This window comes from Delphinapterus leucas, chromosome 2 (genome assembly GCF_059928025.1).
Source record: "Delphinapterus leucas isolate spDelLeu-1000000601 "Yukka" chromosome 2, BTC_Dleu_Yukka2, whole genome shotgun sequence".
Classification (NCBI taxonomy): Eukaryota; Metazoa; Chordata; class Mammalia; order Artiodactyla; family Monodontidae; genus Delphinapterus; species Delphinapterus leucas.
Genome location: NC_143130.1, coordinates 153,812,970 through 153,837,141, shown reverse-complemented (window position 1 = coordinate 153,837,141; position 24,172 = coordinate 153,812,970). Strand labels below are relative to the sequence as shown.

Below are 24,172 nucleotides of genomic sequence, written 5' to 3'. Positions count from 1 at the left end.
ACTATACTTTACATGGGCTAAGTGAACAAAAGAAGTAGAAGGGTAATAGAAATGGCAATGACACAGCTAGATCAGGGAAAGGTTTTTAAAACAAGGTAGGAAAAAAAAAAACCAAGGTAGAAATGTGAGCAGGATACAATTCAAGGACAAAATATGCCATCCTTATCAAAGCTGCAGGTGGAAAAAGCCAGAAAGGGATATCTCATATCTAAAAACAGTGTAATCTCCATTCGTGAAGATTCAGCAGACTAGAATGCAGGCCCAAACCTAACTAGATGAAATGTAAAGTCTTAGAAAAAAAAAAGAACACAAGACAAAAAACTGTACAAGTTCAGGGTGACAGAGAACTGGCTTAATAACAGTAAGGTGAAAAAGACCTGGCTGGCCAAATTGATGTTAAGCTCAACATGAGTCAACACTGTGAGAGTACTGACCCCACCCCCCAAGAAAAAGCAATTTGTTCAGCTATATAAGTACATTTTTATAACAAAGTTAGTAATAGGCCTATGGTCTTTCTCCATCTGAAGTAAGTGTTCATTCTGAAAGAGACTGACAAACCAAAGGCCCTTCAAAGGACAGTGAACAGGGACTTCCCTGGTGGTCCAGCAGTTAAAACTCCACGCTCCCAATGCAGGGGACCCAGGTTCGATCCCTGGTCAGAGCTAGATACCACATGCCACAACTAAAAAGATCCCGCACGCCACAACGAAGATCCTGAGTGCTGCAACTAAGACCCAGCGCAGCCAAATAATCAATCAATACATTTTTTTTAAAAAAAAGGACAGTGAACAATATAGCAGGACAAAGCTAGCACCGACGTTAATATGAAGAGAACTTCAGTTTATGTGATGGCACAGCAGAATGGTTAAGGTGGGTGGAGGGAGACAAGAGGATGGTCTTTAAACAACGGCAGCATACACTGTAGAAGAGGGACAGGGTAAATCATTACGTGTTGCACCACACAGGCAGATCTAGAATCAACAGGCAGAAGTCAAGGCAACACATTTACGTTCAATGTAAGAAATACAATTTCTGTAAAACTGTCAGCACCTCGTGGGGCAGTGCTCCTTATCACAGTGCCAACGCTCAAGCAGAGCTCATCAGCTGGTTGTCACAGGAAGCACAGTGGACTTAAGAGTGGGTCAGAAGGCCCTGGATTCTAACCCCAACTCAACCATTTATTTGCCGTGTCATCCGGGGCAATTTATTTATAACCTCTCCAAATCTCAGCTCCCTTTATCCATTTACTTCATGAGATCACTGAGAGGAATAAATGAGATAATATGTGCAAGACCTAGGATGACAAAATGCAACACAAAGGTGAGTTGCTATATAGAGGGCAAGTTGCACTAGGTAACTGCTAAGATCCTCCTAGCACTGAAATTATTAACTGTACCCTGAGGCAAAAGAAAAAAAGTTAAAGTAGGTCCTAAATTTACAAAGTCAAGATTTGGTAGGCAAAAGAGAGAAAACATTATTATGACAGAAAAAAGGGAGCAGGAAATCTATGTTTTATGAGGTTATAAGAACGTACTTCTCATATAGCAAATCAGTTACCGTATCTAAAAGGTAATGCTCAATCCAGGAGATAAGCAGGAATTCAAATCAAGATGAAACACATGCCAAATAAATCAGGACTACAAATGCACTTGTAATCACTGACAGGATGAACATCACTGAATCTTGGCGTTAAACACAGTGTTTAACTAGTGCTCTTGCTCTGGGGACCCTCTGGACTCAGCTCCCACTATGTGGACTTACGCTCTACTCTCCCACCTACATGATCCTGAGCAAGTTATCCAATCCTCTCAGCCCCAGTTTGTAAAGGGTAAATGTAGGGTATGAAACTACCAAGTTCACAGGTTGTCGAGAAGACTCCATGGGATAATGTATGCAAAGCTTCTGACAAGGCTTCTGGTACTCAGCGGAATTCACGTTAATTGCCTTTAATTAGCTTTCATTTTTGGATGGAGTTCTGTTTTCTGAATATAAACTTGGAGAACAAATAAAAAATATATTTTGTTTTCAAATATTGAAATTAGGTTCAAATTTAAAATGATGATGTAGATCCATCAACACTGAGATGGAAAACTAACCAATGCTGACAAGTGGAAAAACCAAGTTACAAAATAATACACTTAGTATGCCTCAATTTTTTTTTTTTTTTTTTCTTTTTTTGCGGTACGCAGGCCTCTCAGTGTTGTGGCCTCTCCCGTTGCGGAGCACAGGCTCCGGATGCGCAGACTCAGTGGTCATGGCTCACGGGCGCAGCCGCTCCGCGGCATGTGGGATCCTCCCAGACCGGGGCACGAACCCGTGTCCCCTGCATCAGCAGGCGGACTCTCTCAACCACTGCGCCACCAGGGAAGCCCTGCTTCAATTTTTTATGACATATGTTTTAAAAATTATTACCTCCAGATAGTAGAATTAGGTGACTTTTACATTTTTTCAATACTTTGCCATCCTGTCTAAATTTTGTATAAGGAGTATTTCCAGTACAATTTCCAATTGGAAAAAAATCTGATTGAAAATATTTTTCTATAAGAAAATTATCATTTAGGCCAACTTGGGGAAAAAATATTTTTACAAACTTGGAAAAATAAATTTAACACCTTTTAAAAGGTAAAAGAAAAAATTTAGAAACTACTAGTAAATGTTTTGTGTGCTTTTCTAAAAAATGTGGTTCAAACAAAAGAAAAACATCTCCTAAACTGAGGAAAATATAAAGGATAAAGTTCCATGGGGGCAGGGATTGTGTCTGTTATGCTACATTCACTGCTGGAGGCACAAATATTAATAAATATTTGCTGAACAAATGGATAAAAGTCCTATTTACCCTTACACTAAATTCCATTACCTTATTTCACTAGATGCTTATTCATTTTTATCTCCAACAGCTGGCATATTATGTCACAGAAAGTTACCAATCCAGTTATTTGTTACATAAACAAAAAGCAAAAAAGATCAATAAATCTAATAAAAATTGCTTCTGAAGCTAAGGAATTGATAAGCATTACTCTAAACCACTACATTCATCCTGGACTAAAATCACTACATACAGGATAAAAGCAATGACATCAAAGAAAGGGGGGCATGTTGCCATTTCTAGATTTCATTATGTCATGTCTAATAAGTGAACAACACTAACATTATTAACTGTAAACCAGGAATGTATATAAAAGTACAAAGAGAACATAAAAGCCTACTCAGCCTGTATCAGCAAAGCAGCAAAACCACCACACCCCCACTCCCCACCCGCTCCCAAAAAAAAGGCAGACCTACCTTGGGCCTCTTGGACCTTCCAAGTAACTGCTTCTAGGAGGATCTGGAAGCAATCCACCTGACCTCCCTGGCATGTCCTTGACTGCAGTGATTGGCTGAGATGGAGCAGCTGAAGGCTCCCCAAGTCCTTGCTCAGATGAGAATGAACTGTACGGCAGAGCAGACTTGCTCAGTGGAGCTTTAGAATTCACTTGTTCAGATGGGCCAATGGCTGATTGCAATGGAGGATGGTAAGTTGAGGGTGGGGCTGAACCAAAAGACACAGGAGTGGGAAGCAGTGCTGGTCTAGGTTTCTCTGGAACTTGTGAGTTCTGAGAACTGGAGGCTGGTGGAACTGGGGCTGTTGTTAACTGAGGAGGTATCCCTTGTGGAACTCCAGGGGGAGGTATTCCTGGAGGAGGTGTGGCTGAAGATAATGGTGGGAGGGGCATAACAGGTGGAGGCGCTGTTGAAGAGAGAGACGGTGGGGGAAGAACTGGTGGCGGCCCTGCAGAAGAGAGGGAAGGCGGGGGTAGAACTGGTGGTGGCCCTGTAGAAGAGAGAGATGGAGGCATCACAGGTGGGGGCACAGAGGTTGGTAGAGAAGGTGGCATCACAGGTGGGGGCATGCCAGGTGGTGGCACTGAAGCAGGCAGGGCAGGGGGCATCACTGGTGGTGGCAATGATGGAGGCAATACCGGAGGAGGCATTGTTGGTAGAGGTGGAGGCATCTGAGAATATGGGACAAAAGGTGGCGGCATGGACATGTTCCCCATATACTGGTTCTTCATGTTCTGAAATGAAGTGACTTTCTCCTGGAGATAGGTCTGAGTGGCTTTCATATGTCCCTGCCATGTTTTCCATTGCTTCTCATACTCCTGAAGCTGATCTTTATGAGGATAGGAATGAAGCTGTTCCTCCCACAGCTGAAACTCTCGCTCCCATTCTTGGTAGAGATGTTGAAACTGCTGCTGCTGCATCTCATAATGCCGCATCTGCAAATCTACAGACATGGTCTACAAATAAAGGGATAAAAATTATTTCAAGACATTCATATAAGAAAATTAATAAGTTAAAATATTAATGAATCAAGGGCATTTGCAGCCTTAGGAAATTAGAACACAAGACTTTGGGAGGCTAAGGATAAGCTTGTTAAATCCTTTCCATGATGATCATTCGCCTTTCTCCCTTTGACTTATTTATATGTTATCACTGAGTTGGAAAAAATCTACCAAACACTAAAGCAAATAGCTGTCTCAGCAATAAGTATTTTTCAAGTTTTTATTACTACTATGGGTCATTTTAAATATTACTATTGAAAACGATCTGTTATAGACATACAGACATAAGTTTATACCTCACAGATACAAGACAAACAAGTATCTAAGTCACTTCATCTTTTGTGGTGCATGTGCTTAGGTTTTTTGTGGTGGTTGCTTTGATCTTGCTGATGGATTTCTGCTTGTTACTGCAGTGCTTTTCAGGCAAAAACACAGGTTACCTTGAAGCGACATAAGAAGCCCTGGTTCTTCTTCTTTTTTTTTTTGGCCACTCTGCGCGGCTTACAGGACCTTAGTTCCCCGACCAGGGATTGAACCCCGCGCCCTCAGCAGTGAAAGCACAGAGTCCTAACCACTGGACCACCAGGGAATTCCTTTTTTTTTTTTTTTAAATTGAAGTATAGTTGATTTACAATACTGTGTTAGTTTCAGGTGTACAGCAAAAAAAAAAAAAAAAAACCATACACACACACACACACACACATTCTTTTCCATTATAGGTTATTGTAAGAGAGTGAATATAGCTCCCTGTGCTATACAGTTAAGTCCTTGTTGTTTATCTATTTTATATATAGTAGTGTGTATCTGTTAACTCCAAACTCCTAATTTATCCCTCCCCCTGCTTTCCCCTTTGATAACCATAAGTTTGTTTCTATGTCTGTGAGTCTGTAAGAAGCCCTGGTTCTTAAATCCCTTAGCAACAGTACTCTAACATCTGCCTGGGTTAACATGATCAGAAGATTCCACTATACCTGCCCTTCCCCAAGGCCATTTTCACAATACCACATTTCCAAGCCCCTAGTAATGTGACAAATACCTACTTGGGCACTCCAGGCGAAACATCTGATATCTTTCCTTCTTCATACTTAAATCTCTTTCATGAGAAACAAATCCCTTTAACATCCTGGGGCAATTTCCCATGTGGCTGAGGAACTGAGGAAGCACTCACCTGTATATGTGGTGGATGCTGTATAATCTGCTGGTACTGTTGTAGGATCTGCTGTAACTGAGTGTGCTTCTGCATTATTCCCTGATACTGGAAGCCAACTCGATGCTGCTGGTGCTGCTGCCAGTGTGCTGCTGCAGCCTGCAACTGTTTTAACCTGGCGTCTTCTTCTGGGTCCTCAGACTAAAGATAAAAGAGAGGGTACAGTTTTTTTCCTTTTTCTAAGTCATAAACAGCAACCAAATTTATAAGAAACCTGAATATTTTATAAAGTATTATGTTGTAATAGTATTGTGTTATAAAGTCCAGAATCCCTGCAACTGTGAGAAAAGCTATTCTATCCTTAGATAAAATACTTAGTTCTATCTATACTGTGATCATGGATACTAATACAAAGGAATTTATAAATCCCACGGTCTTTACGAGAATAATCACCTCACTGTTCCTAAATAGGATAACCATTTCCCCAGCAGAAAGTCAATCCACAGTTACTATCCTTTTCACTATATGAGAAATCTCTTTTTTCACCTTAGTCACTTTTCACCAGCTGCCTACCGTGTAATCATCATGTTTCATTAACGTTTCCATATAAGGCTCTTGGGAGAACAATGACCTTTGGACCAATGTGAGAACTTTCCATGTGCCAGTCAGTATGCTAAGCAACAAGGATTATCACATTTAATGCTTTAATAGCTCAATAAGAAAGCTACTATTTGAATATGCCCATTTTGGAAATTGAAGCATAGAATGGTTAACTAACTTGCTCAGAGTCACCACCAGCAAGTAGCAATGCCTGGACTACAGCCTGGGCAGTTTGACAATAAAAGCTCAATCTCTTAATTATTGCCCTGTGCTGCCAATATGAAAACACCCACCCTTGCATCCCTTTAGTGCTTAGAGACACTCAATTCAGAAGAGTGTCTAATTCTTCACTCTCACTTAAACGATGAAAAAATGCCTTTTCTAAACCCGATATGGCACACGTCTGACTATTCCACAAATGAAATTTTACATGCACTTAAAAAAAAAAATGAAAATATATATCCATTTATATATAACAAAGGTACATATATATATGAATCAGAAAAAAACGGAACAACTTAATAAATACCAAGTAATTAACTTCATGGTTACCTGGGGTTCCTCAGGTGGGAGAGGAGGTGGTACGTCCTCATTAGGGGGTGGTAATGGGGGCTCCTCCGATGGAGGGGGTTCTGGTACTTGGCTGGTGGCAGGTACAGTAACTTCTTCCTTTACCGGCTCAGCTGCATCCTTTGCTACAACAGGACCCTTTTTGTGTCCCGGCAAATGCACTTTTGTCCTCTGCTGCAAACTAAGCAGGTGCTGTCGATACCAGTACTGCTGCTGTTCCTACAACAGAAACCATTTTTAAGTCAGAAAGAGAAAAACAAATATCGTATATTAACGCATATATGTGGAACCTAGAAAAATGGTACAGATGAACCGGTGTGCAGGGCAGAAACAGAGACACAGATGTAGAGAACAAACGTATGGACACCAAGGGGGGAAAGTGGCGGGGGTGGTGGTGGTGGTGTGATGAATTGGGAGATTGGGATTGACATGTATACACTGATGTGTATAAAATGGATGACTAATAAGAACCTGCAGTATAAAAAAATTAATTAAATTAAATTAAAAAAATTTTTTAAAAGAATTTTAATTGACAATCTTGTATATCTGCAACTTGGTTTTGACAGGGAGCTACACTTGTGTCTGTGTTCATGTATTTATATATACGAAAAGGCAAACCTGAACTGAGAAAGGCAAATAAATAAACATGATCTTTCAATTCCTCCCCTAAATTTATATATTTAAATTAAACCATACATGTTAATTCAACATACTTCTCTATTCTCATTAAAAAAACATGCTTTTGGAGGTGAGAGTAGTCTTTCTGATAAAAGATCAGAGTAAATCTTTTCAGTATTCATAGCTATTGTTTTTAACTTGCCTTTAGTTGGTTCAGTTTTATCCACGGGGGTCTCGTGATTAATGAATATAATAAATAGTCCTACCTCTTCTCTCTGTCTTCTCTTCTGCAGTATCCTTCCCTCTTTTAAACACCTGCTGTATCATTAATCTTGCCATACCCAGGTATATATACATAAATGAAAATACATTGTGTTTTAGAATGCTTTCTATTTATTTTAAAAGTTTCACTTTGTCTTCCAAGTTATACTGTAATTTGATTTTCTGGAAGCTTATTTTGTGCTTCCACTTTCTAAAAATTACCACAATAATAAGTTTAATGTGGAAAAAAATTAGAAGATACAGCCTATCCTGATTATTCATGGATTCTGTATTTGTGAATTTGCCAACTTGCTAAAATTTATTTCTAACTCCAAAATCAACACTCAGGGAACTTTCACAGTGATTTATGGACACGCGTAGATGGGCAAAAAATTAGTTATCTGACTTGCACGTTCCTGTCTGAGGCAGAACACGGCCATGCTCTGCCTTTTTGTTTAGCTCTTATATCGAGAACGCTATGATGTGCCTTAAGAAGAAAATACTTGTGTTGGATAAGCTTCTTTTAGGCATGTGTTATAGTGCTGTTGGCTGTGAGTTCAATGTTAATGAATCAACAATATACATTAAATAATTTGTTTTTAAACAGAAACGCATATAAAACAAAGTTATGTATTGACTGGTTGAAGAAAATGTGACCAAAGGCACACAGGAACCTAACCCTGCACTTCCCCTAGGAGCAGTCGTTCAGTATTCACTAATTCAGTGTTCTTGACAACTTTATAAAATATAAATACCTCAAATAAAGAGACTCGACTACAAATAAGCAATAATTAAAATCAATTTAAAAAAATCTCACCACTCAGAAGTAACTACAGGATCTTCATTATCCCAGTGTTCACTATATAATTCCCCGTGGTTACAAGGTGGCATAAGGAAAAAAAAGTTGTCTTAACACTAAAATATTCACTAATGAACTGCCCTATATACTTCTATAATTAACAACAGCATATAAACAAAAACAAAAACAATAGCATACACTTCTATTACAATTATAAAGATGCAGGATCTAGCGGAAGTACTACCAGTTAACAACCAAAAATAATTTTTATAATAGGAACTGCAAAAGAGAATGACATGAATATCAAATGTTGAAAAACAGCCCTTGGAAAAATGTATAAATCCCTAAAATATTTTTTCAACATATTCAAAAATGAAATAAATGATGATAATATAGTGTTGTCACACAATTTTGTCACAAAAATTATAGTACAGAAACCTAATCTACAATTTATTCTTTATAAACTCTAAGACTCAGCCGTTCTTTATGATTTTTGAGCTTTATTTTTCAAGATTGTGTCCCAAATAAAATTTTTTACTTTTTACAATAAACTTTTGGTCCTTGTGTTAAATGGATTCATTTTACTTGCATTCACTGAGATTCATTATCTCTGGATAACCAGGATTTCCTATATTGTTACTATTTTACTGTATATCCTCTCCAATTTTCCACATGCAAATATACATGATACTCTTTTCTCATGAAACATACGGTCTTGTTATCTGTTTTCTCATTTGCAGAAAGTAACTGTCTTGGGAGAGAGGTGTTTCATGCTTTTCTCATATCCTGTCTGGTGCTTAAGCATAGTGCTGGAACACACAGTAGAATGTCAATAAATAGTTGCTGATCAGCTAAAGACTTCCCTTCTAGGCTACTAATTTCTATGACCTGAAACTTGCTACATCCCTTTGGAAGAGTAAATTCCATCTCACTAACTCCATCCTGAAGTTTGGGTCATGACTCGGTTTTTCTCTTTTTAATTATCATACACGTAATCATCAGTTCCTGAAATATAATTACTTTTACTATTCAACATGAAAAAAAAAGAAAAAAACCAACACACTGTTCATGATAGTCAACAATTATGTGGTATTAGAACATTTTCAACTTTCTTCCATTATTGTATGAAAATACTGAAAACAGCAACAGGCTTGTTTTTTAGCTTTAAATAATTAATAAACTCTTTCAAGTAGAAGTTAAAAGTTTCCTTTTTTTTTTAAGTTACTTTGAAAGCATCACCAAAACATACAAAGATGCAAACTATCTTTCATAAACTAGAAGCCAGTGACTATAGATAGGAAGATTATTCAGGTCTAGATTCCTTATCAATTTATACCCACCTTATTCCTTATTCTTGTGCTTTCTATCTTTGTCTTAGACCTAGTCTAAGGTTAAGAACCGTGTTAGGAGCTCAAGTACTTGTTGATTTACTAACAGTATGCACTGCAGATCAATTTCTATTTAATATGAACCCAATAAGCAGAAACCAGATCTAATTCAATCCTAGGACGAGGCTTTGGCACATTTTTAAAGCTCTGCAATTGAATAATGATGAAATCATTCAGAAATGTCCTCAGTGACCCCAGAGAAGGTTGCTTTATCTCTATTTTAAAAAGGAATAAAACCTGCCTGGACTTGCTAATGAAGCTGAAATAGTAGCCAGTTCTTCTGAATGTCCCATTATATCAGACAACTCCATCTCATATGGGATGTTAGTTCATAGGTAGAGAAAATCACAGTAAATGTCACATTCACAAAGAGATTGAATAGGGCTTCCCTGGTGGCACAGATTGAATAGGGCTTCCCTGGTGGCACAGTGGTTGAGAGTCCGCCTGCCAATGCAGGGGACACGGGTTCGTGCCCCGGTCCGGGAGGATCCCACATGCCGCGGAGTGGCTGGGCCCGTGAGCCATGGCCGCTGAGGCTGCACGTCCGGAGCCTGTGCTCCGCAACGGGAGAGGCCACAACGGTGAGAGGCCCGTGTACCACAAAAAAAAAAAAAAAAAAGAGATTGAATAGAGTTAAAAAGTAAGGATGTATCTGTCATAAATACCAAAAAAGATGCTAATTAATTCAGCAAGTATTCACTGACCACTTGCTACCAGTACGGTAAGGAACTAGGTACTAAAAGATTCTCCAAGTAGGGAAATATAAAGAAGGAGGGACAGGGAGAGAGAGAGAGAGGATGAATGAATGAATGGATGAATGAATGAATGAACACATGTGTCTATGTGCGTGATGTTTTAAAGATTAATTTTGAAAGGTTGCCTTTCCTGTCCAGGTTGATTAGGATAAATGCCTGTAACATTACATGTTCAATGTCATATCCTAAAGCAAGTGGGATGGGGAGGGGGGACTTGGTAAAATAATGAAATGGATTTCCATTTTTTTAATTTATTTAAAATATATTTATTTTCAACATTTTTGAAGTTCACACTCTATTCCAGGAATTAAGGTCCCATCTTAAAAAAAAAAACTCCTTTACTGTGCCTCTTCCTCCAGCTCCTGCCCACATTCTCTCTCTCTCTCTCCTTCAGTCAAACTTCTTAAAAGAGTTGTCTATACTCACCATCCCCATTTCCTCACCTTCCATCACTCCTCAAATCAATGCAATATGGCTTCAGTCACTATGAAACTGCTCCTGCCAAGGTCAACAATAATCTACATGTCAGTAAATGCAAAAGATAACTCACAATCTTCATCTTGCTTGACCTCTCAGCAGTAACACAGCTGACTACACCCTCCTCCTAGAAACAGTCTTCCCTTCACTTCTGTGGCACTGCACTGTCCTGATTTTCCATCTACCTATTTGGCCTTTCTTCCCATTGGTTCCCTTAGGTACTGTGGTTCTGCAGGGCTAGGCTCAATGTCCTTTAAACTTTATTCTTACTCTACACACACTCTTCAGGAGACCTCATCTATTTCTGTGCCTTCAAATACCATTTTTATGCTGATGACTCACAAGTCTATGTCTCCCAGATCTCACTTCTAGACTCCAGATCTGTATCTAACTTCTAACTGGACATCTCCATTTAGAATCTTATGTCTCAAGGATCTTAAACTCAGTAAGTCTAAAACTTAACTCATCATTTTCCCTTCCTCCCCAGACCTGTTCTTCCCCCTCCTGTAGGTTATTAGTATATGGAACCACCATCCACCCAGTTTCCTATCCCAGAAACCCAGGAATCGTCCTTGATGCCTCCCTCTCCACTACTACTCAATCTCCAACTGGATTCTAGCACCAAAATATTTCTCCAGTCTTTCCACTTCTCTCCATCTCCTCCATCACCATCCAAGTCCAAGCCACTACTAACTCTTGCCTGGATCACTCTATTCACTATTCTCTCTAAATCACTCTTGCTCCTTTCGATTCCACTCTCCCCAAAGCAGTGTGAACTTTCAAACAATCCAATCTGTCACATTTGCCTATATAAAATCCTTCAATGACTTCCTACTGCCCTTAGGATAAAGTCTTCATAGGTCCTCCCTGGCCTGGTTTGTACCTTCAGTAAGCCCTACTGAACTTAATTCTTTGAACTCGTATCTGGTTATTTCCTACCCATTCTTCAGGTTTCATTTAAATATTACTTGCAAAGGGAGGTCTCTTCAATTAGGTTAGAGCTCCCAGCTATATTCAATCATTTGAAAAATATTTATTGTTCACCTACTATGTGCTAGACCCTGAGCAAGGCCCTGTGAATACAATGGTGAGCTTAAAAAAGCTCACCTTTTCCTAATCCTTATGGAATGGTCTAGTGATATTTTCTATTTTATAATTCCACAGCACCTTACACGTCTTCAATTACTTTTTAAATGTCTTTTCCCCGCATTGGAACAAGTGAATGAGGGCAGGTACCTTGTCTATTTTGTTCACCATTTCATCTCCAGTACTAAGCACAGTTCTTGGCACACAGTTGTTACTCAATATATATTTAAGTATTAGATAGTGACTAAAAACTCTAATCAAAGTCAACAGCTTTACCTAAATAAGTTTTAAGAATAAAAGAATAAATCACAGTTCATTAAAAAAAAGACCAGTAGGCATTTTAACTAGCCAGTCCTTTAAAACACACAGAAGAGTTAATTCTTCAAAAAAGACACATTCCATTATATCACCACTTTACTCTGAAAACTAGAAATTAAATGGAAGAATATCAAGCACTTATCCTGTCTTTTCTATGCTAACTGTATGTCCAATCAAACAGCCCTAGTTCATGAGTGAAAGTTTTTCTTTACAGAATTCCTTATGGTAAATATAGAAGAAACAGCAGAAAAAAAAATCACCATGTTGCAACCTCTAACAAAGAAATAATTTACTCAAGCAAAGACCATCAACGGATGAACCACTAGATGAAATATTAGATTCAAGATTGATGGGAAGCTTTACAGCGGAGAAACCAGTCACCCCCCCTTGATCAATCTTGGCACCACTAACTATGGGACAACCAGGCATTGAGTGACTCCTGATGGGATGCAAATGAAGTACACAGCACTACCTAGGTTACGAAGTACACTTGCCAAAAGAAAGGTGAACTTAAATCTAAGAAGGTTGCACAGTTAATGCCTAGTTTACAAAAAAAAACATGGGAGAGAGAGGAACAAGTCAAATGACACCAACGAGACAGCAGACAAATCCAGGACGTGGGACATTCTACAGGATAACTAACACAGATTTTTCAACAAGCTCAATGGCAAGGGTAGAGAAACGAATAGGAGAGACTGACCTAAATCAGGGATTCTCAAGTGAGAGTGATTTTGCCCCCCAGGGGATATTTGGCAATATCTGGAAACATTTTTGGTAGTCACAACTGGGGGCTGCTACTGGCATCTAGCAGGTAGAGGCCAGAGTTCCTGCTAAACATCCTACAATGCACAAGACAGCCGCACAACAGAATTATTCTGCCCCAAAATGTTTATATTGAATCCCAATTTGAACAAACCATCAAAACTTTATTAAGTCCACGGGGGAATTTTAACATGGATAATATCAAGGAATTATTTTTATTAGTATGATGAGACAATAGGGGAAATCTGAACAGATCTGGTATTAGATGATAGAAAGTTGTTAATTTTGTTAGGTGTTATAACGTGTTTACCTTAGAAAAAGTCCTTTAAAAAAAATGTCTAAGAATGTAGGAAGGAAATGATGTGAGATCTAAGATTCATTTAAAAATATTTCAGCAAGAACAACGGTAAAGGGGCTTCCCTGGTGGCGCAACGGTTGAGAGTCCGCCTGCCGATGCAGGGGATACGGGTTCATGCCCCGGTCTGGGAAGATCCCACATGCCGTGGAGCAGCTGGGCCCGTGAGCCATGGCCGCTGAGCCTGCGCGTCCGGAGCCTGTGCTGCGCAACGGTAGAGGCCACAACAGTGAGAGGCCCGCGTACCACAAAAAGCAAAACAAAACAAAACAAAACAAACAAACAAACAAAAAGAACAACAGTAAAGGCCTAGGTGAAGCATACATGGCAAAATCTTGATAGCTGTTGAATCTGAGTGATGGGTATATGGGGAGAATCATACCATTTTCTCTACTTTTGTGCATGTTTAAAATTTTTCACCATAAAAAAATTTTTAATGAAATATTCCAAAAATAAAATATGAATCAACAAAGAAGCGTTAATTGTCAGAGATTGGCACTGGCATGAAGAAAGTGTTTACCACCTGATAAACCAAAGTATCCTAAGTATAGAACACGACAACTCTTGTATCTTATTCAACAAAACTTTGTGGAGAGCTGACAAATTGGCAAGACACTGGCCTAGGTGCTACAGGGGATAAAAAGGTAAGTGAGGCAGTCCCTGTCTGCAAGGGACTTAAGATTTGAAGAACAGAACCAAACCACACGGGTAAGCTGAAGCACAGCTTCATAGAGACCCTGATATTTGAGATGTGCCTCGAAATCAATACAACTGTAAGAGGGGAGAGAGGGTTGAGGAAGTTGGGATGAATTCTAGAGAGAGGTAAAAAAAACCTAAAGAGGCTTAGCAAGGGCCTTCTTGATCTGGCCCATTCCCACCTCTCAAATCTCATCTTCTACCACTTTCTTTACGGCTCTCATCAAAGAATTTGAGGCACTGAATAGTCAAAGCACTAAAAGAAGTTCACTATAGACAAGGGTACAAAGGCAGAAAAACAAAAACAGTGTTCGTGCTAAATATTCATATTAAGGACCAGTCTGATTCCCGCCCCCCCTTCCCCCACTACCAAAAAACAATTCATTTGTCTAAGAGGCCAGAAAAAGTCCAGTAGAGATGAGGATATAAATGTCATATTTTGGTTTGGACTAACTCTGAGAGTGCTGGACAACAAAAGCACTGGAAATCTCAGAGTGGGGTGGTAAAGGGGGCAAAAATTCCATCTCTATTATAATGGAGGAATCTGGAGAAATAACCTGATGGGATAATACTAATTTGGTGTAAGCTAACAGAATCTCTCATTCTACTGTTTTACCCCAGCATCTCAAGTGTTTTCTCCTGATGATGTGCCAAGCACCACATCTTGCTTACTTAAAACAACCTGTTTTCAGCTCGGTGCTTTGTGACCACCTAGAGGAGTGGGATAGGGAGGGTGGGAGGGAGGGAGACGCAAGAGGGAAGAGATATGGGAACATATGTATATGTATAACTGATTCACTTTGTTATAAAGCAGAAACTAGCACACCATTGTAAAGCAATTATACTCCAATAAAGATGTAAAAAAACAAAAAAAAACAACCTGTTTCTCTTCTTAATTTCTAATGCCAAACCACTGTAAAATTAGAATAATATCTTTTGGAAATCTTTATATGTAAATCTGAGCTTGTAGATTAAACGATTCTCTTTTTTCATGAGGGAATCTATGTAGATTACTAATTGCTAAAAGTGTCTATTTTAAGAAACCAAAACAAATTATTTCTTCCACTTTAATTTTATCTTCTTTCTTAAGAAAGGAATTCATTTATTACTGCTACCCTATCAATCTTTGACAGGGAAGCATCACTTGAAAGAGAAGTTTAGAAGATTGGCTCTCTCATGAATGAAGAGATGTCACCAGCATTTTTTTAAAACTTGGCCGAATTCCAAGGCTGTTAACTGTGGAGTAAATGGTAACAACAATGCAATGCAGCAAACTGGTCATGTCTTAAAACTACCTTTAAGTGATGTGAGAACAGGATGTATGGGTCAGTTCCTTAAATGACCAACAGATTCCCAAAAAGGTCAAATATGTAGACTTCCCTAGGTATTGCATATATATCTACAAACATAATTAGGATGTTCCTGATTAGAACAAGATTTCCACCCTTCATTTGCTGAGACTTCTTAATTCAGGAAGCTGACAGCTATCAGTGGCCCTTAATTTTCTTTTAAAGAAACTAACTGGTCATAAGATTCATATGCATTTCAGGTGTCAGCCCTTTGAGAAGCTTCTTTTTTATGCTGCCTCTAAAACAGAATTTTAGTTTAAGTTACAATTAACAACAACAAAAAAGCCCTTTGCAACAGCAATAAAACCTAGAAGCATGATCAAAGGAAACCAAGGAATATATCTGAGAAGTAACTCTTGAGCCACCCCATCACTCTGGTATCTAGAAATATCTTCAAACACTGTTCTTTTAATAATCCACATTTAGCTAATTAAAAAGCTGGGATGTCAGACCTTTGACTTTTATGGAATACTCTGGAGTGTAAATTAGCCAGTTATTGTGTGTTGGAATTAGGCTAAGCACTGGGTAAAGCCCCCAGGCCTGCTCACTTAGGGCCCTCTAGGTGAGAGACGCAGCTTGGGCAGATGTTTTCTTACCTGTGGAGTCATCGTAGAGGGATCTGGCTCAGGGGCAGCTTGCTGCTGTTCAGCACTCTTGTTCTTGGACCCGCTCTCCAAAGGCTCTTGCTGGACAGTTGTCTTATTCCCAGAAGGGGCGGACGGCGGTGGCGGAGCTAGCAGCTGGGATTTAGAATGGCCTTGGGAGGGGCGGGAAGGAGATGCCTGAGAAGAGGGCAAGTAGGACTGGGAATGGCTCAAATAGGACTGCGAGGAGGAGGAAGAGGAAGAATAAGATGGGGTGGGCGCCAGGTAGGACTGGGAAGGTGGGGACTGAGAAGGGGACGGCTGAGCGGGAGGCAGGTAGGGCTGAGACGAGGCCGGGGGGTAGTACGAGGGTGGTGGCTGAGGTGGAGGCATGTAAGATTGAGACGGGGGCATGTAAGACCCTGGCGGTACTGGGGGAGATTCAGGGGGAGAATCCAGCTCCATGGGAACCAAACCAGGAGGCCCGTCTCGTTGGTGGTGGAGCATCTGGTGTTTGTACTGCTGCTGCTTCTGATAGCTGAGAGCCGGCCCAGGTGGCGGGGGCATCGGCGGCGGCGGTGGCTGCCAGTCCCCGTAGCCGCCCCCCGGCATCACCGGCGGGGGCGGCAGGGGGGGCGGAGGAAGGTGATGGGGCTGGAGCACGCACTGCATTTGCTTCTGGTGCATCTGCTGCAGCTGCTGGAGCTGCGCCAGGTGCTGCTCGCGGAAGCTCATGAAGCCAGAAGAGGAGGGGGCCGCGGGAGTCGTCGAGCTCGAGTACCCGGGCCCCGGCGAGGCCTCAGGAAGCGCCACCGGCGGTGGCGGCGGGACCGGCGGCGGCGGATAGTGGCTGCTCCCGCCATACCGGCCCCAATTCGGGTACATATCGGAGAAGAAGGCGCAGCGCTCGTCCCGGCGTCGTTACGCGTCGCAACCGACCTCCAGGAGCTGCGGCGGCGACGGCGACAGCCGGAACTCGCGGCGCCTACAGGCCCCGGAGCGTGTAAACGGAGCGCGCCAGTGCGCCGGCGCTACCGAGCTGCGCCCGCGACCGGGAAGGTGGGGACGGTACCGGGGCGATTACGCCTGCGCAGTAGCCACCGAGAGGAGAACAAAGGCAAGATAGAGCGGCCCTTTGCTTGGCGACTCTCGGTTGCCACCTTCCTTCCGGTTCGGATAATGTAGGGGCGAGCTGAATGTTCCTATATAGCCAAGGAACCATAGAGTCTCACAGCTGAGAGCGGTGGTAGAGATCCTATCGCTCTACGGGTTCGCTTTTGAATGGAAAAAAAAAAAAGGTTCCATTCACAATAGCAAGAACAACAAAAAAACATGAAGCAGGTAGGAATAACACTAATAAGAATACGCAGAATCTATATAAAGGAAACTACAGAACTATACAGACTCATATCCGAGTGGAATAAAATTAGACTTGAAATAATGGAGAGGTTTACCATGGTTCTGAATGAAAAGAGGAAAAATTATGAAGATGTCAGTTCTTCTCAAATTAAGTGAATAGACTTAATTCAATTCTAACAGAAAATCCAATTAGGAACAAATCTGTGAAGATGTATTCTGAAGACAGAATGTAAGAGTACATCAATTCCTGCAGGTATTGTAAAAGGGAAGAAAGGGAATTCTTTAGAATAATTCAATGCAGAAGGCTTTATGTTGGAGAATATCAGTCAAAGGAAAGGTAGCAAAAGCCAGATAACAAGATTGTCTAGAGAGGACCAGATTGGATTTAGAAAATAATCCAATCGCATGTAATACTAAACATGAACCCATTTGGCTTGAGAGAATCACTGAAAAACAAAGCTGATACACACTGAATTCTGAAAACAAAACAAAACAAAAACCTACCTAACTCTGAGACTATTAAGTGTGTCAATGTGTCAGTTGTGCACCACTTAAAGGTTTGACCTTGCTTCCATCTTAATAACCCAGATCTTCACCTCTCATAGGAGGTGGATGTGAGCGGAAAGTGGGGCAGCTAAGTTTCCTTTGGAAGAAAAAGCTTTTCATTCTCAAATAGGAATTTAGCTGTGTTTCTTTTAGCTTTTATTGAAATATAAAGTATATACATAAAATTACAAATCATAGTGTACAGCTTAGTGAATTTTCACAAACCAATCACACTTGTGTACAGATCAAGAAAGAGAACATTACCCAACTCAGAAATCCCACTTGTAATTTTAATATTTTCAATTGAAATTCTCTTTGAAAACTATAAAAATAAATGTAATTTACTATAGAACAGACAAGGAGAAAATCAGATGATCATCTCATTAGATGCAGAAAAAGAATGTTTTCTTTCATTTCATAAATTTCAATATCCATTTATGATTTTTAAAAAGATTTGCAAGCCAGAAGTAAAAGGAAACTTCCTTAATCTTATACAGAGTATTTACTAAGAAAACTACAGCAAACATCACAGTTAATGCTGAAAAGTTGAAAGTTTTCCCACTGAGGTCAAGAACAGATGTCCACTGCTATCATGTCTGTTATGGGTTGAACTGTGTCCCCCCCCACACCCCCCAAAAAAAGATGTTTAAATCCTAACCCCCAGCACCTCAGAATGTGACGTTATTTGGAAATAGGGTTGTCCCAGGTGTAATTAATTAAGATGAAGTCATACTGGAGTAGGATGGGCCCAAGTGGTCTCCTTATAAGATGGCCGTTTGAAGACAGCACACGGAGAGAATGCCATGTGATGGTGAAGGCAGAAATGGAGTTATGCAGCTGCAAGCCAAAGAATGGAATAAATGGAATTCTCATATGCTGCTGGTGTGAGTGTAAATTGGGATGACTACTCTGAAATACTATTTGGCACTATCTAATAAAGCTGAACAGCCCCAGAGCCTATGACCCAGGAATCCCACTCCTAAACATATAACCAACAGAAATGCATATATATGTTCACCAGAAGGCATGTACAAGAATGTTCACAGCAACATTATTTATAATGGCTGAAAACTGGAAAACAACACAAATGTCTACCTACACTAGAATAGGTAATCAAATTGTGGTATATTTGTACAATGGAATACAAAACACCAAAGAGAATGAATAATCTATAAGTACATGAAACCACTCAGATGAATCTCACAATGTTGAGCAAAAGAAGCTAGACAGAAAAGAATATATACTATATGTTTTCACATATATAAGTTCAAAAATAGACAAAATTTATATATAGTGTTAGAATTCAGGACAGTGGAGGGATAGTGACTGAAAGGGAGCTGCGAATGCTGTTTCTCGATCTGGGTGCTTGTTACATAGGTATGGTCAGTTTATGAAAAGTTCATCAAGCTGAACCACTTTTGATTTGTGCACTTTTCTGTTCGTATAATTCAAAAATAATGTACCACCAAGAAAATTGTGAAAGATGGAAGTTCAAAAGAATAGTTACTGTAAAATTGACTTTACATATAGTTCAAAAATAGACAAAATTAAATCATAATGTTAAAAGTGAAGGTAAGGACTTCCCTGGCGGTCCAGTGGTTAGAGCTCTGCACTCCCATTGCAGGGGGCATGGGTTCAATCCCTGGTTGGGGAACTAAGATCCCGCATGCCACACAGTGAGGCCAAAAAAAAAAAAAAAAGAAAAGAAAAAAGGAAGGTAGTGGCTGCCTTTGGGGAGAAGGAAAAGTGTAGTGACCAAGAGGGGTCACAAGTAGGGTTTTAGGTGTTCTGTTTCTTGAACCAAGTGGTAATTACATAAATATTTGCTTTGTTAAAACTTACTGAGCTGTAAATTTATCCTTTGTGGTTTCCTGTTTGTGTTTTGTACCTTGCAATTTTTTTTAAAGTTTTTAAGAGTGGGAAGGAGAAGAAAAGTGATGGTAGTGGAAGACAAAGAAAGATGAGATTAGGTTGAGGAAGGCAGGAAGCTCTCTCTTTGCCTTTTCCTTTCCTACCTGGCATGGTAAGTTCTAGCTGTCAGGCCCCAGGCCCTGTATCCAGAAACCCTCCCTCAGCAAGGCACCTAATAGGGAAACAGCAACGCTGTTTAAAACAGGCCCTTGCACGTTCCCCTCATTGTTTCAAGATAGATTTCAGCATTGTTCTAGATCCTATAGGAAATCCTATCTGCTACATTCTTTTTTTTATATATATAAATTTATTTATTTATTTATTTTATTTTTGGTTGCGTTGGGTCTTTGTTGCTGCACGGGCTTTCTTTAGTTGTGGCAAGCAGGGCCTTCTCATTGCAGTGGCTTCTCTTGTTGTGGAGCACCGGCTCTAGGCGCGGGCTTCAGTAGTTGTGGCATGTGGGCTCAGTAGCTGTGGCTCGCGATCTCTAGAGCACAGGCTCAGTAGTTGTGGCACACGGGCTTAGTTGCTCCGCAGTATGTGGGATCTTCCCAGACCAGGGCTCGAACCCGTGTCCCCTGCATTGGCAGGCGGATTCTTAACCACTGCATCACCAGGGAAGCCTCTATCTGCTACATTCTTACACTTAAGGAACTAACATATAGTTGGCCATTCAAATTTTGTAGCCTGCACAATTAATTTTCAAAAGTCACAGCCATCTTCGTTATACAGAACCCGTCTCCAGAAAATTATTTAAAAGAAGACTCATTGTTTGTGTAATACTCTCCTCATGACATTTTAGTAACATTAATTTCACGTTATATGATCAACCCCAAGCCCATTTTTTAGAGACTAATTTTACTAATCTAGAATGTAGAAAGTAAAGTTACAATGAAAACGTAAAGTGCTCTTATTCAAAATGAAATAAGGGATGAATTAAAGCACAAATCACACAGAAGGTTTTGTGTGGGAAACTCTGGGGGGTGGGGTCAGGTGTTAATTGTCAATCCTGTCAAAATCAACTCAGCATGAGCCTTCTCTGGGTTAGGTTTATAATCCAGCTGCCCGGGACTTTCCTGGTGGTCCAGTGGATAAGACTCTGTGCTCCCAATGCAGGGGGAGCCAGGGTTCGACCCATGGTCAGGGAACTAGATTCCACATGCCACAACTTAAAGGGTTCGCATACTGCAACTAAGACCCGGTGCAGCCAAATAAATATATAAATAGTTTTTTAAAAAATCCAGCTGTCCTTCTTTCCTTATGTTTCATTCTTGCTGTTACTAGGGAGACTTGGGTGAGGGCGAGGACAAGGGGGTGACATTTGATTGGTTAGTGGTTTGAAGCCATATTCTGATTGGCTGGTGGCTTGCGTATTATTTTGTGGAATAAAATCCCTGCTACCTCTTGCAGTTTGTACCATTCTAAACAACAGGATCTAGAGGCAGATTATCTGCCATTGGACCTCTTAAGATTTGGGATGGATAGTGTCTAGGCTCAGGGTAACCTGGTCATATATAACCTGGGCAGTGTGAGTACTTCCTTCCCTTCTTATCACCATGGAGTCACGCTTTCCTTTTATCCTAAAAATAAACTCCATAGGTGTTAATAAGTAATCTCAATTGCATGTGGTCAGTCCTTCATTCCCAGTGGATCTGCACAGTTTAGGAGAGCCTGTACCTTGAGAGTAGTTGATCGCTTACAGTTCTTTGGATGGTATCCATAGCAGCAGCTAAAACTTTAAAAGAAATATACTTGGAAAGATATTATGGAAGTCACAAAACAGACAAGAAGGCCATATAACTAGGTCTAGGAGCAGGAAAAAGCCAATCCAGGAGCTATTCTAGTATCAAAGCTCTGGATGCTGTATGAAACAAAGTTAAACTCTTTTTTGTTTTTTTCCTTTAGCCACTCAATGCCTTCTCAGATATAGGGGGTGGTGAGAGTGCTGCAGGAAGGGGAACCTGTTCCAGGGCTAAGAGTGGGCTCTTGTCTAACACTCGGAAATGAATTGTCTGAGGAGACACACGTGCTGACAAAACAAGACTTTATTGGGAAGGGGCACTCAGGTGGAGAGCAGGAGGGTAAGGGAACCTGGGAGGACTCTCTGCCACGTGGCTTGCAGTCTTGGGTTTTATGGGAATGGGGTTAGTTTTTGGGTTGTCTCTGGCCAATCATTCTGACTCAGGCTCCCTCCTGGTGGCTCGCGCAGTGCCAGGCCAAAATGGGTTCCAGCAAGGATTCTGGGAGGTTGGAAGGACATATGGATTGGCATCTCCTCTCTCCTTTTGACCTTTCCCGAATTCTTCCGGTTGGTGGTTGCTTACCAGGACCTCCTGTTTAAGATAACTCATGCAAGTGGTTACTACGTTGCCTGGCCAGGGCTGGCGGTTTCAGTCAGTGTTTCCCTAACAAGAGGAAGGATTCTCCAGTTCTCCCCTTCAACATCTATAGTGAAAAGGCTGGGCACTTTGATCTAAATCCTAATACAACTGCATATGATTTGAGTGTAACATGCCAAGAAAAAAGTCTGGGTACGGCTAGAAAGGAGGAGTGGATGTGAGCAAACAAAAGCAACAAATACCCACTCCCCTGGGGGAAGGGCCTCCATTTTCAGGCAAATGTATTCAAAGACCTGGGCATAAAAAGGAGATTAGCATTATCAATCAAATGCAAAAAGAATACCACCACAAAGATTTTGAGAGAGAATAAACAGAAGCTTTCTGAGCAAGGAAAAATTGGGAATGATTTTAAAATCAAAGAATAAATGTATTAATTAGGAAGTAGTCCAAGCTGCTACAGCAATGAGACACTGAAGTACAGTGGATTAAGCAAAACAAAAGTTCATTTTCACTCATAGAACAATTTAGAGGTAAGCAGTCCAAAGTCGTCATCTTCAACCCAAAGCTTCCATCTCTGGGTTCAAGGTGGCTGCTCTGGCTCCTGCCATCAAATCTGCATCTAGTCAGTAGGGAGGTAGAATGGGTTAGGGGAGCATACCTTTAAAAAAATTTTTTTTTAATTAATTAATTAATTTATTTTTGGCCATGTCAGGTCTTAGCTGTGACGCACAGGATCTTCATTATGGTGCACAGTCTCTGTAGTTGTGGTGTGCATGCTCAGCAGTTGCGGCATGCGGACTTAGTTGCCCCCCAGCATGTGTGATCTTAGTTCCCTGTCCAGGGGTCGAAGGCCCCCTGCAGTGCAAGCACGGAGTCTTAACCACTGGACAGCCAGGGAAGTCCCAAGGAGCATGCCTTTTAAGGTCATAACCCAGAAGAGATACTTATCATTTTCAGTTACACCCTGTTGTCTACAACTTAAATGGTAGGCCATGCCTAACTGCAAGGAAGGCTGGGAAATAAAATTTCTACTTGGGCAACCCAAATAAAACTCATAAGACCTATTATTAAAGGAAGAAGGGAAGAGTGAATGCTGGGACAACTGGCAATATCTGTTACACTGACAATGACAAGTTCTAATATGGCTGTGGAGCAACAGAAACTCCCATACTGTTTATGGGAGTACGAATGCGTACAGTACTTAAAGAATAATTTGAGAATATATTATCGTCAATAATTTGAAGACATACAATGCCTTATGACACAATTTCACTTCTAAGTATATTATCTTGGATTACAAATACTTTTTTACATATGTACAAGGAGGCATGTAAAAGAATAAAGCTCGGTTTCTAATATTAAAAACTGCAAAAACTTAAATGATCATCTACACGAGCATGAATAAGCAAATTGTTTAATATTCACACAGTGAAATATCATACGGCAATTAAGGTGAGTGAACTAAAGCTAAAACTAACATGGATGAATCTCACAAACATAACTCAGAAAAAAAGAGAAAGTTGCAAAAAACTATATACTGGATATATAGTCCAAAGAATTGAAAGCAGAAACGTGAACAGGTATTCGTACACCCATATTCATAGCAGTATTATTCACAATGGCCAAAAGGTGGAAGCATCCCAAGTGCCCCATCCACAGATGAATGGATAAACAAAATGTGGCTTATACATACAATGGAATATTATTCAACCTTAAAAGGAAGGAAATTCTGCTACATGTTACAACATGAATTAATCTTGAACATTATGCTAAGTGAAATAAGCCAGTCACAAAAGGACAAATACTATATGATTCCACTTATATGAGGTAACTAGAGTAGTCGAATTCATGAAGACAAAAAATAGAATCAGGATTGATAGGGGTTGGGGGAAGGGAAGAATTGGAAGTTTTTGTTTAATGGGTACAGTTT

At 40.4% G+C, this 24,172-nt stretch overlaps 1 protein-coding gene across 6 annotated transcripts in view; it reads right to left on the bottom strand.

Moving 5' to 3' along the window:
• Positions 1-17,164, bottom strand: part of YLPM1 (YLP motif containing 1) — a 66,447-nt gene extending 49,283 nt beyond the window's left edge. For all 6 annotated transcript variants that reach the window (XM_022576544.3, XM_089907959.1, XM_022576545.3 and 3 more), the window contains exons 1-4: positions 16,100-17,164; positions 6,622-6,858; positions 5,491-5,670; positions 3,283-4,277 (exon numbers count right to left, since the gene is read on the bottom strand). In XM_022576544.3, coding sequence (XP_022432252.2) covers positions 3,283-4,277; positions 5,491-5,670; positions 6,622-6,858; positions 16,100-16,972 — 2,285 coding nt within the window. In that variant the 5' untranslated portion in view covers positions 16,973-17,164. The remainder of the gene's footprint in view (positions 1-3,282; positions 4,278-5,490; positions 5,671-6,621; positions 6,859-16,099) is intronic.
• Between the last annotated feature and the right edge of the window lie 7,008 nt (positions 17,165-24,172).